We start from the raw sequence: 14174 nt of genomic DNA, 5'->3' as shown, positions 1-14174 counted from the left end.
TTGGGTTCCTTTCTTAAATCAGGCTGGAAAGAACAGTTGAAGACAGCAAGGAGGAGCTGACCAAATACTGCAAACAGTGTTGTCCATCAGAGCTGGTGACGCTCTACACCAACAGATTCCAGCTTTTCACTACTGTTTGGGTCTCTTCCCTTGTTTTACAAATACTTGTTTAGGGTCTTTCATCCTGATTTATTCATATGAATGGCAGTGTTTAATGTCCTTAAATCAGCTGCTAAGGCATTATGAGAGTAAATCAGTAAAATTTTTTCATCAAGATCAGTAAGCAGAAAAGAATGGCATGAAGTTGTTTCTGAATGTTCTCTCTGTCAGTTTTATAATTCAAAGGAAGCTAATAAATAACACAATTATTTGCTTGGAGGCCCTTGGAAACACAAGATAAGACCACCATCAGCCCAGGCCCTGGACATGGGAGGAGGGGAAGGAGACAGAACCTTTGCTGGTCAAGCCTGCCGTAAAAGCCAGAGTGGCAAAATGCACTGCCCAAGGTCACTCAGCAAGTCAGTAGCACATGCAGGAATGAAATCCAGAATTCCAGCTCCATACACTACTCTGCAGACCCCAACAAGCAGAAACAGAACTCCTGTCCCTCGGTGTAATTAATCTACTCAGCAATTCAGAGAGTAATTTAAATGCAAGCAAAAACAAATGTCAAGAGAAGAGACAAATTCTACTGTGGCTCAGGCTATTTACTTGACTCAGGAGATGGTGCTTTCCTGAATGAATCTATAATAGGGTCAGGAGGTGTTTTGTGCCTTCCCTTTGGCTTTTATCTGTCTGTCCATCTCTCTGATAAGCTGTTAAAGGCATGCTCAGTATAACAGAAAGGTTGTGAGTGGAAAAGAAACAGGTGAAAATAAACTTCTCCCTTTATTTTAAAGTGCGTGAATTGAGTATTTAAAAAAAAAAAAAAAAAGCAACTTGGCCACAAGTAAGTTACATAACTTAAGCCAGTCTAAAATTATGTGCCAGCAATTTACATGAGTTTTATGTAACTGTTTATACTGCTGTTTATTTAAAAATTACTACTTATCTTGGCGACCGCAGCAACACATCGTGCATTTGCTAGCTCTGGAATACAGGGCACCTTCATTAAAACACATAGTCACCAATATATTAAACACACAAAAAAGCCCTGCTCTGACATAACATGAAGTGTCAGATGGAAAGCCGCAACAGCAAAGACATTCAGCGTTCACAACAAAGCAGCCCTTTGGGGTGTTCAGAACAGGACTGGAACATGCTCCATCCTTAATTCACCCAACAGCTTTCAGGTCCTTTACAGCACAGTTGGTTCAGTCTACAAGACCAGCTCCTGTTCCTGGGCTCTTATAAAGGACCCTCTTCATCCTCAGCTTTCTATACTTGAGCGTGTTTATAATTCAGCATTTACGTGCTGAGGTGAGGCAGCCTTTTGTTCTTTCTTAAAGTCCCAAGGACTTCAGCATGACACAAATGGTTGGTAATTTCTGTCTGCTCTCTTCCAGCACTCACTCTCTCACAATGGAGGCAAAGATTTAGCTAGATCTTCATGATGGGTTGCTCATGCAACATAATTTTTAGGTCCAGGCTGATCACCAGGGAAACACCGTGGGTGAGTAGCTTTGTATTGGTACCAGGAAGAGCTGCAGATATCCCACAAACCAGGCAGTGGGAGCAACACCAGCCTAATACATGGATTTTGCCCCTTGTTTTGGGGCCTGTTGACTGAAAAAGGTGCTCTACCTCTCCTTACTTCATTTTCATATCTATAAAAGAGGAAAACTGGTATCCACATCCTCCTAGGAGATTTCTAACCCAATTAATCAGTATAGCAGAATATTATGTATTATTTTTAGATGACCATTACAGTAGAGAGCTGAAATCTGGAAATGCAGAGCAGGAGATATAAACCTAAGTGATAAATTATTTCCATTGATTTGCATATCTTTAAAGCTGTATCATGTCATCTTCTTCTCACTTGAGTTGGTAAAATCATGGGAGAAAAAACATTTGTTAAAATTTTAAGTAAGCAAGAAAATTCCAAAACTTGTTATGAGTTTCTTTATGACAGATATACTTTGAAACGAGGGGAAAAAGAAGGCACTATTCCAACACAGCTGTTGAAAAAATATTTATTTTTCAGTTATGGAAATTTTTATTGAAACTGGGGGACGGGTTTTTTTCCAAAAGTGAGGTTTTTAAATAAATATATTTGAAAATTAAGTTTTGAGTAACTTTGGATACACCATCTTGTTAGATAAATATCCTTTAATAGGGGGATTCTCAACCATGATAACCATAACCTGATCCACAAGCTAATATCATATTCTGTGTTTTCAATTCCATGGGGCTCAGCCACCACTGGCTAAGCCAAAAGAAAGCAAAATGCTGTCATTCGTGGCTGCATAAGGAGAAGCACAGTTGAGCCTCAGCCTGGCAGCCAGTGAATGATGGGATGGTGGGGGGACCAGGGGGCACCCAGGGGTGCACCCTCGGCACCTCGTGACAGGATGAGCACTCGGTCACTCTCCCAAGGGAGTTGCTGTCCCTCAAGGGGCTGGGACATCCCAATGTCACCCAGCACACAGGAGTTCACTGGCATGAGCTGGGGCAGCAGTTTGCCCTGGAAGATCAGAGCAAAGCCCTGTGATTTACTATCACAAAACCTCACAAACTTCCCTGCTGCTCCTGAGATGGCTTTGAGGGCCATGCCAGCCTGTTCTCCCCTCAGAAACTCAGCGTCTCTCTCTGAACTCAGCAGCCTTTGATTATTTCTGAGAACAAGCTGCCATGCTGTTGCTATGTCACAACCACCAGTATTGTGGTGTTCCTGCTGGTCACAGGCTTGCAGACAGGTAGGATTGCAATCCTGCTCAGATTAAGGCACTCTTCAGACAGTGTGCCAGCATCTCTAAATATTGAAAGTGCTCCCCTAAATGCCAAATGCAAGTGGAAGGGGACCACATCAAGGACGGGGCTGCAATGTTTGTTTGTGTAAGCTACCCAAATTTAAATATGCCTCTTGAAGTACCAGTTTATGTCTGGGCAGCCTCCAGTCCATAGAACAGTTAAAAAATTGGGAAGCTCAAAAGCAGCTTAGAGCTATTTCTCTCACCCTTGGCTTTTGCTTTGTGCTGCCTGAAGTGCAACCCAACCACTGTCCCTCTCTTGGAGCAGGACACTCAGGCATGCCTGGGGATTACAAAGAAGGCAGGATTTGCTGGCAGAATCTGTCCTGAGGGACACTTTCTTGCTTGACATGAATCCTTGAAAAGAAAAATGGTGTCTGAAATGACTGCAACCCTGTCAACGTGTTCAGCAGTTTGAACAGGGTTTCTCCTGGTTTCTCCTTCTGGAAAACAGAAAACACATCTAAGTGTTCAGCACGTGTACAGTGTCTGCAGTGATTTAACACAAGTGGAGCTAGAAACCTTGAAAATCATGGTTTACAATGGACACTCTGACAGGCCATCAAGTTCAATGTTACTTTTAAGTATTCCCATAATTAAACTGTCAACAAAACCCTGCAATTTGGTACTGCAACAGTCTCTACATTTTCCTACTAATGTGTAGAGATAGCTTCCACTAAAGGTGGCAGTAATTAGGTATTTAAAACCCGTGGAAAACTAGAAAAATACACTGTGAAAAAATTCAACGAGAATATAAAAAATCCAATCTTCTTTTCATTGAAGCAAACACAAAAATGTTGCAGAACATGCTGTGCATTCACAAAATGCAATCATAGAAAAGGAGCGATTAGGGGAGAAGGGGAAAATGAGTTATGGTATTGATACTTGGTATCATGCTGTTTTAGAAAAATATGTTGTCAGTTAAATGTTGTATATGCTGAGAAAGAAATTCTCTGAAGCCGTTTTCTTTTAATGTGAAAATACCAGTCTGACACTGCCAGAAGATGAAAATTCCACATGCTGAAATTAGAATACCTATATCCTCTGATATCTTCTAAATTATCAACTCCAATACTAATGAATATACAAACAAAGTGTCTAAAAACTGTTCTGTCAATGGTTTTTAGGAAATAAAGGAAAGCTTTATATTGAAGTCTTTGGTATAAATCCAGGAAACTGATGAGATTTCCCAGTTTCTACTGTAGAATAATTCAATAGATTAATTTCACTATGGTTTTATAGGTTTTCCTGGAAGTTTGAATCTGAAGGTACAAGTCACTAAATCCCAGAGGCAGGACTCCAGGATTAACCAGGATGGCACCCTCCATTAATAAGGAATAATTTAAGAAAAAAGGCTGGTTTCCTACATGCAGCCATCCGTTCCTCACTTGCATATATTCATTTTTTTAAATCATCCCGTAGTTTTTCATGGTCTGCTCAATACTATTTTATGTGCACAATAATTTTTGCAAGTACTGAGGAGGAATATGGACAGCAGGACTGCTGATTCCATAACCCCTGTGCTCAACAGGAATAGGAGTGACAGTGAGCACTTTGGTGAAGGTGCCCATCACAATTTGGGCTGAAGGAAAGATGGGAGTGCTGGGCTGACATGTCTGTCAGCCCAGCAGCACTTAAATCTATCCAAAAGTGGATTCAGCTTAACAGGTCCTGGTGGAGCTCTGTAATTGCAGTGACCACAGCAGCAGCAGGCCTGGCCAGGAGAGCCAGAACCCACTGAAACCAACCATGAGGCTCCAGTGAGTGCCTGGTACAAAGAGAATATATCTATCCAAATTAGCCAAGGGTAGGTGATGAAAGTTTTGTGGGCCTGAGGAGCCAAAAGGACTCTGCCCATGCCCACCTCTGCAGATCCAATGCAAGCCGCTGCTTTTTGTTGGTTAGGATGTATAAACTGCCAAATGGCATTAACAGGTCCAATTCCTTCACCTTCTCTTTTCCACTACTCTTTCTTTAAAAGGAAATTGTTTAAATGAGGGCAATGGTGACTCAAAGGAATTTGTATTGCAGTCTATTTTTAAGCATTCTTTCCTGAAAAGCTTTTGAACAATATTTTGGTTTTGTCTCCCATACACAGAAATATAATTTAATTACTGTGTATTTGCAAAACATTACTGTTAAATGTGACTTTTATCATCCACATGGACTGGGAAACTGCTAGGAGAAAAGTTAACCTGTGAGTGATTCAAGTCCTTTGACTTCTTTGCTTGGACTGGTACCTGACTTGATTTTCTCGTGCTATTTGTTCCCTAGTGGAATGGAGCTCTGCAGAAGACTTTTCTCCTTTGACTGGTGAAATAATTATGGATAATCTTCACTCTTTGAGGTGCTCCATCACAGGTCTCAGGACGGTGAGTGCCAGAGGACTCATTTAGACCTTGATGGCCTAGTCCCCACAATGATACAAAGACACGAGAATTTGCATCAGCGCCCCTTGGAAATCACTGCAGAGCCTGTCTTGTAGCAACATGTTCCAGTGACTGAGTGTGATGTGTCTGGTAGCCATAATCCAAAAGTCACAAAGGAATAGACAGCATGAACCATTTTTTGAGTTACCATTCTCAGGGGAAATTGGGAAAGACTGGAGCAAAAACTCTGTTTTCTGGATCATGGGATAATCAGTGCAGATCATAGGCTCTTGAGAAATCTAGACCTGACTCTGATGACCCATCCCTCAGTTAACAACTCTGTCTATTCTCCTTCTTCCAGGAATGTACATGTGGATATCTATAATTCTCATTTTTGTTTATATCTCTTATTTATTTATATCTCTTTGTATATCTCTTTTATACCAAACAGAACTGGGTCTCAAACTTTGTCCTTAAATCTTTGTAGTATGTTTCAATCTATCATGGTGCATTTAAATTATTAAAGCTATTTAAGTTTCTCACTGAAAAAAATCTTTGTGAGGGACTGCTTTGCAGTTGTTACAGCCAAGATTTTGAATCCAGTGATAGTTTTGACTCCAGTTGTTTTCCATTTGCAGGGCCAGAGGTATTATGTCCGTGTCTCAGCATACAACATGAGAGGATGGGGACCTCCACGCAATTCTTCTCCTGAATATGCTTCTCCTTCAAGTAGGTTGGGTTTGTCTGCCCTCCCAGTTTGCTTATTGATGTTGGAGTTCATGAAGTAATTGTCACGTCATCTAGGAGTGAAATTAATAATAAAACTCAACTCCTTCCAATGCCCCCCAAAAAAGCAAAATTACAATATATGTATATTTATGTCTCAGCTTTTATTCTTCTCCAGTCCTTTGACAGAACACTGTTGTCTAGCTATTAACACTTAAAAAATGAGAAATATTTTAATCTTCATTTCTCTTAGGAGAGTTCTGATATATGGAACTTCCTTTTTCAGTATATGAATGGATCAAAACCTGAATCTGAGCTGCTAGAAGCAAAACACTTACATGCATCTCATGTCATCTTATGCTTTACCTTGTAGCATTACAGATCCCATTCACTGGACCATTCTTATAGCATTCTGTACATAAAATACTCCAGTGTGGACACACATGATGGTAGGATGTAGCCTATAAATGTTCCAGAAATGTCCAAAAGCCTTTCTTCCTTTTCCAACCTCTGACAGGTTTTCTCAGACTCCATTAGGGCTATGATCTGTCATTTGTAATTTTTAATCTATTATAATCACATTGTATTGTTGATTGCTTTTGCAGACTTTGTGTTGCCTGCCAAAGTGGCTCAGTGTATTATAGCTTCCCTTGTATTGATTAACACAGTAAAGTGGGACTCTTCTTTTTATTGCATTAACACTAGTTTTTATTAGGCTAATGTAGCAATTTAATAACCTTGCATACTAATGTGAGAAAATATAACAAGCTGTACCTACTCTCAGTAGTCATAATGGAGAGGGTTGGATAAATAAGGCTCTTGCATTACCGTTGTCCCATTTTGCTTCAATTTTGTTCTTGTGTTTTCTCCAGAACAATACCAGAACTAGGCTAAAGAAATACTCTGCTATAGAACAGAAATGGGCTACAATCATGGGAAAAAGATACTGTGGATAACTGAGTAACTTGGTGATGTGCAATTACCTTGACTATAGCCAGGTGTAACTACACAGGACTTGGCCTCACAAACCCAAAATTTACATCAGCTGGGGGAAAGATTCTTTCACAGTAGCTGCCAGTTATTCAGCCAAATATCCCCAAAGAAGGAGCACTCCTGGAAAGACAGGTGGTATTTAAGACTGCAGCTTTGTATGACGTGAATTTTGCTTTGAGCATATTGCATTCTCTTCTCTTTTTATAGCCCCCTGCCACTAACCTCCTGAAATCTGACATTATGTGCAAGTTCCAAAGTTTTGGGGTGTTAGGGAAATCTTCCTGCAGATATCAGTGGATCAGCACAAAAGCTGTGGAGAGAATTCTGTTCATTCTCCTTGTACAGTGTCTCAGGGTGTTAGAGTACAGAAAGTTCTGGAATTACTGGGTTTAGGGCCATGGGCTTAAGCTTTACAGTAATACCAGCAGAGCCTAAATGCAAACCTTTTCATTAAATAATACTCACATTAGAGAGACAAGATGTTATTTACCATTGCAGTTACTGGAGGCAGAACTCCCTTATTCACGTGACTGCCTTCACCACTGCTTTTGAAAACAAGCAGATTTGTGCTTGGCAGGGAGGCAGCAAGCTGACATTACACCAGTGTTGTAAAACAAAATATGGCCCTAAGCTAAAACTTAAATGGGAATACATTAATGCTCTACAGTTGTCTGTAACTGCAGCCAGAGGAATATGCAAGGGAAAGGAAAGATTCAGGGCCTGATGCTGATACAGTCCAATCCCAGAGCATCAAAGGTTGGTGACACCCTTGGAGATGTGTCTGTGTATGATGACAGTGAGCACTTGCCAGTGTCCTCCTGTTTCCCCCGCACACAGCAGCAGCCTGGAAAGTGGTGGCCAATGTTGTGCAGCTGCTGTGTGAAATCCCAGCAGAAAGAAACATTTCTAGGTTTATTCATTAGCAGGTGAGTGATGGACAATGAGGGAAGCTGGTCTGGTTTCTCTGTCATTTTTAAGGTAGTCAGCAATCTGGAGGTTCAAAATGTTTGGCAACACTGGGATAGAGAAATCACAAGGTTGTTTGAAACTCTACCTGATAACACCAAAGCACTTTGGTGAGTTCCAGTTGGTCCCTCCTGGCTGCTCACAGGAGATCTAAGGACATTTTCCCCACACAGAGCAGTAAATGCAGCTGGCCCTGATGTCTGCATTAGAACAAAGCACACCGGACAGCCCCTCTGCAGCTGTCACACTGACCACAGGCTATCAGGATACCAAATGTCTTCTCTTTCCAGCCTTTCATGGGGCTTACTCTGGCAGCTACACTAAATGTAAATAAACAGGTATTTATATCCCTGGCATAGCGAGCCCTTTGGAAGGAATGCTTGTCTCCAAACTTGCACTAGAAACTGGATCTGTATATTTAGTGAGTGAGCAAACTGCTGGTGGCTGTGAGTACATACATGGCCTCCGTGCCAGCAAGATGGGAGCATGTCTCCTGTGCAGACAGATCTCTTAATACCTTGATCCACCATTCCTTTGGGCCAGGAAATGGGTGCAATAATCAAAGTATGAAAATAGCCAAGTCTGGAATTAAAGAGCTCCTTTCTGATACACACAGTTTCTTCTTCCTATTTGTGATGAGTTTGTTTTTCTAAAATGAAGGCTGAGATTGTCATTAGCAGCAAGTGAGTGAAAACAAAGCCTTTTGGAGGCTGAAGATGTGTGGGACAGACACAGCAGGTTTTTGCCTCAGGAGTGCAGTGCTGAGCAGCCCGTGGACTCCAGGGCAGGAACTGCCAGCGTTGTTCAGGCCTCTGCTGGGAGCAGATCTCCAGAAGTGATTTTACTCCAAGCATGTTTCTGTGGCTATAGGGCAAGCTCTGGGTGTAGGAAGATGTTCATTTTCTGCTTTGCAGAGCTGCAGGCGAGTTGTGGAGCCTCCTGGTGTTGGAAGGAGTGGCAGAAGGAGCATTGAGTGATCTTGGTGAGGGGCTGAGTGTCAGGACAGGCTGAGAGCAGCCCTGACTGCAGCACCAGAGCCCATTCATGAAGAGAAACAGCCATTGTCAAGTCAGTCACTACAGGAGCTTCTCAGAGCTGGTTGTCAGCTTTGTTAATAATCATTATGATTAATTACCCAGTTGGCACAAGGCAAAGAAAACTCAATGTACAAGTAACAACAGACTTAAAAACTACTCCTGCCTGCCGAGATGTAAAACTCCTCTGGAGCCGAGAAGTACCAGAGGCAAGAAAATATTTTTAGACCCTCTCCTGCACCTTTGTGTTTCATTTCTGTTATTTCCTTTGTTCAATAGACTGGAAAGACTGCAGTGGAAGAGAGCCTCGGCACAGGGGACACACTGAGGCCCTGGAACGCCTCCTTCAGCAGGTTCGAGCAGCTCATCAGCACTATAATTGCAGAGGTAAGGATAAATATCTGTGTGGTAGGGCACCAGCTGAAGCCTCTGTGGCGCCTGTAATTTTAGCAGTTTTCTAACTAGGTCATACCTTCTCATTCATCAGGAAAAGAAAGATATTAATATTGGCCCATCTGGAATCACTTTAGCATACTATCTTGCTCTTAACCCTTGAAATTAGTTGGATGAAAACATCTGAAAGCTACAATGTGCACACAGACAGGCACAGTCTTTCTCCCTCCATACCCTACACACCTATTGATTTGTTTTTCCCTACAAATTAGTTTCACATAGGATTCCACTAAAATGTTTCAAGGATTTTTTTTTTAATTTTTCGTATAAAGAAATACTTTAGACAGTTAACAACTGGTTTGGATCAAAAGAGGGGATTGGCTGCCTCCAAATGGAAGACACTAAGTGGATGTCATGCCAATCCATAATGAAAAATACTTGCACAATGCAGTGGGAAGATAAGATTGCTACATTTCAAAACAGAATGGATCAAAACTGGGAGAGAGTTCAAATCTCAGCCAATCTTCATTCATGAGAAACAGACTGTGCCTTTAATAGCTCAAGAGCCAAGGCAACAGCTTGTCATTCTTTTTGGAGCATATATAAAAACTCCTGTTCTATATGGATTGTTGAAAAGTACTATTTATTTTCTTAAAATAAACTTCTAACTGGAATAATGCTTCATTGCAAAGGGACTTATTTTAAACTGAAAAGTTAAACTATCATGAAGTTTTCATTTTTCTTCACCTAGTATGACTGCTCTGTCAAGTTGCATCAATTGATTTAAAATCATAGAAATACTTAGAGCTAAAATCATCTGGCTGAAATGAAAAGATGCAGCCTTTGTTCTTCACGTGCATATTTGTCACCATCACAGTGATCCACAGTCTGCCACAACTCATTGTAACCATAGCAACTTAAACTATTCCTCTATGGTGCTTGGAAAGGGAAAGGAGATATTGCAAGAAAATGTTGTTTCTCTAATTAAAATTCATGCAAGCATTATCACTTGCAGGTGGTCTTGGTACTGAAAATACAGATGATGCATTCTATCTCTTACATGGCTTTTTGTGCTATTAAAGAAGGCTTTTTTTGTGGTACAGTTTTTTCTTTCTGGAGTTAGTGTCTGTCTCAGGTCTTTCAGGCCACCTTCCCAGTCAACAGGCAGTAAGTGATGGAACATCTGAAAATATTCTTAGCATAAATTGTTTTACTGACACAGCAGTCCAGAAAAGAAGTAGTTATAAACATCATGCAGAAAATCCCTCCTTTTGAGAATCTGACACCAGTGCCTGGTTCTTATAAAATTCCACTGCTCCTGAAATTAACCCCAGTCTCAAAACTGAGCACAGACAACTCCATTGTTGATTTCCTAACACCTTTCCCTGGAATAATAAATAACAACAATACAGAAAATGTGTTTAGCTCAGAACATTTTCTTCTATGCCTGAAAGGCTGTGGGACCTCACATGGGGCAGTATCACACTGTGGAGTCAGCCTGAGCAACACCCTTGCCTCCAACCAAATAAAAATCTCATAATTGCTTGCAATGCTAGCATTACACAGTAGTATATTTTGGATAAATCAGGATGGCATCATCACAGGAGAACTTTTGGAACTTGCCTTAAATATATGATGATGTCAATCCCTTTTATTTCACTAATTTGGTAAGGAATCAAAACAAAGTTTGCAGGAAAAGTAAGAATTATGACATCACTTCGGCTCAGAAATTTTATTCTGATATTTATCGACCTCAGTGGAATCTGAGGAGTTTGATCAAGGATCTGAGATAAGCTGCTGTATATGAAAACCCCAAGTAACAGCTTTCACTTCATGTAATACAGAGGCTTGATCTCTATTCTTAATTAATGTAAATTAGCATGATTGACTGACAGGATGGAAATCAACATGGCCCTGCTGTTACACACAGACTGAGGACCTGCCCAGGGATTTTTCTGTTCTTTGCCATGATTCCCTTTACCACACTGGTTAATGCCAATCTTGTGACCTCTGTTTGCTCCATTTGTTGTAGAGCTGTCAGTAAACAGCTAAACATTGTTTGAGGAAGATCCTTGAATCTGCCTACAACCACTGATGAGCTGTGAGAGCAGAACCAGGCTCTGCATGAGTTAGAGCTCAGTGAGAACAGAGCTGGGATCAAACCTGGTGTCCAGGCACCTTGACCATTCCCACAGTGGTTCTTATATGGGATGTCCTGCTCAAGCTGCTCAGGCTGGCTCAGAGTGCAGGACGAGTGAAAGGAAGGTGGAAAAAACTGAGGGTAATCAATCTAAAAGGTCTGAGATTACCTGAACAAAGCAGGCAAAAGCCTCAGAACTCAGAGGGGCTGGAGGAGTGAGGCTGTGCACTCCTGCAGGATCTGGGAGGGGACATTGCCCACATTCCAGGCAGATCCTTTGCCCAAGTCTGTTCATTCAGGCTCTGCCTTTTGCCCTGTGCTTTGCATTGCAGGGGCTGGAGAAAACAAGCTTACAAAAATACCAGGAAGAATACACTGGAATGTACAGTGAGTTTAAGAGCTTTTGGAATTAGATCAGCTGTTGCTTTTGAACCTGCTCTGCGATATGATGAAATCTCGTTGGGAATTACTTAGGAAGCTTTGCTTTCATATGTTTAATCTTCTGGAAAACCCTGATGATTACAAATAACAGTCATCCATTTGTCTTCATAATACCATGCTACAGACTATCATAACTGAGTTACTACAATTGCGTGTCCTGGCAACACTTCAAATACATATTTTTAAGTATTTTTTTCTTGTAGATCTCTCTTTCTAAACAATTCAGAGTGGATTAAGTAATTGTGTGATGATTCATTAAGAAATGAACCCAACTCTTCAGTAGAATTCTTACCAGATATTTTCCTTCTGAAATTCAGTTGAAATGTATTTTACCAGACAAGTCAGAGGTGAAATAAAAATGTTCTCATTTTAGTTTGATTCACAAGCAGAGCACATAGTTTTAATTGCATTTAGTAAAGAGAGGGATCACTGATTCCATAGGGCATTTAAGATGTTTAACTTATAATTCTTTGTGAGAATACAATACAAAAGTAGAATTGAGAACCAAGCTATAGACTGAGAAGTTCAGGTTGGGAATTTAAGAAGAGACCCCAGATGCACACGAGCTTGAGGGGGAAGCTTGGTTCTTGTTCTTCCAAGAAGTTGCTTTTAAGTATGGGTTGTATTTACGTAAAAAACTGCAAAGAAATATTTATACACCCTCTACCTTTGAAGAGAAAGGTTGACAGTGTCATAAATACACCTTTCTATTTAATTGCCTATTTCAGTCCAGGTTTGAATGCTTCTAATCTAAATCTAATCACTGGAAATTCTCCTATCTTGGCTGCTATGTGTTCACTCCCAGGCTTCTATTAAAAGAGCTCACAGCTCAGTTATCATTTGTTAATATAAACTCACTGTGTTGCTACTGGTGTAACTTTCCGTGAAAGTTACTCTATGTTATTTATTAGTTAATTAAGTAACAGACAAAGTTCCATTTCCTGCAGATCCAAATTATCCTCTAATTTCAGCTCCATGTTTTCTGGCTTCTAGATACACAATACTGTAAAACAAAAGCAAATAGCAATGTAGGGGAGTTCACAATCTCCTTCTAGTTTTACATTACTTCTTTTGCTGTTGGCTTCTGCAAAGCTGTGGACTAAACCCAAACCACTGAATAGACCAATAACATATATTTCACTTGTAATGTGCCCTCTTATTTTAATGCTGCAGTCTCTGGGTGTTTTCTACAGAATTATGTTGCTTTGCCTTCAGCAATTTCCTCCTCCATTCCCTCTGTATAGATGGAGGAAATACAGAAGAAAATAATTAGAATGGAATTTATATTCCTAAATTGGTCTTAACCTTGGAAAAAGGAAACAGTAAGTCAGGAGTTTTCATGTAGCTTTTGGTTGACATTACTACAATACACTGAAAAAGGTTCACAGTAAAATAACAGTTATCTGAGGAGATATGGATAGAAATACAAATGAATATTTTTAGAAGGAAAAGAAAGCAAAGGAAGAATCATGGATTTGGATGAGTCTGTTTAAGCTAAAGAGTGCATTGGAGAATATGCCATGGAGAACAAGTTTGCACTGGAAAGACAATGGATTTGATGATCTAATAAGTCTCATACATCTGAACTGTATGATTTCACCCCCAAAAGAACCTTGTTCTCTTTGTACTCACTGCTCCACAGAGCAGTAATTATTGCCAACAATGTGTCTGCTTGCTGGGGCTTCCAATGTGCCAATCGTGGTGTGAATTTATTCAGCATTTAAAGATATGCCGAGCACTTCCACAGATGGGGTTTTGACAACAGCAAATTTAGATGTTCTTCAATGTTTAACATTAGCACTCACTAGGGAGACACAGACAGGCACCTCCTGTTCTGCACCAGAGGCAAGTGGGAAATACTCTGAGAACACCTAAGCAGACAATCAGCAGCTTTCAGTCAGAGGCTTTTCATGAGTCATGTTTTTTTTCCTACTGAAGATGGGTGTCCCTCAAAATGTTTTACACTTCAATCTGGATGGGGATCCATGCTTCACCCAAATAAATAGTCACATCCTGGAAAACTGAGATGCACTTGTGCAGTTACATTTTCATTTTGTCTTTCTTTTTGTATCACAATTTAACTCTATTTTTCAAACTAAATATTTCTGCTGTTTCTCTTACAACAGCATGAAACAGGGCAGACGTTGCAAAAAACAAAACCAAACCCAAACAGTGTTAAGTGCCCATTGCTTTCAAATCCAGA

General features: G+C 40.5%; 1 protein-coding gene across 1 annotated transcript in view; it reads left to right on the top strand.

Annotated features, from left to right (window-relative positions):
- Positions 1–14174, top strand: part of ANKFN1 (ankyrin repeat and fibronectin type III domain containing 1) — a 58894-nt gene that overhangs the window by 22322 nt on the left and 22398 nt on the right. Inside the window, exons 5-7 of the mRNA XM_069032661.1 lie at positions 5184–5281; positions 5917–6007; positions 9277–9384. Of these exons, the coding sequence (XP_068888762.1) occupies positions 5184–5281; positions 5917–6007; positions 9277–9384 (297 nt within the window). The remainder of the gene's footprint in view (positions 1–5183; positions 5282–5916; positions 6008–9276; positions 9385–14174) is intronic.

This window comes from Aphelocoma coerulescens, chromosome 18 (genome assembly GCF_041296385.1).
Source record: "Aphelocoma coerulescens isolate FSJ_1873_10779 chromosome 18, UR_Acoe_1.0, whole genome shotgun sequence".
In the NCBI taxonomy this organism is placed as follows: Eukaryota; Metazoa; Chordata; class Aves; order Passeriformes; family Corvidae; genus Aphelocoma; species Aphelocoma coerulescens.
The sequence above is the reverse complement of the archived record's forward strand: the minus strand, read 5'-3'. Positions and strand labels throughout refer to the sequence as shown.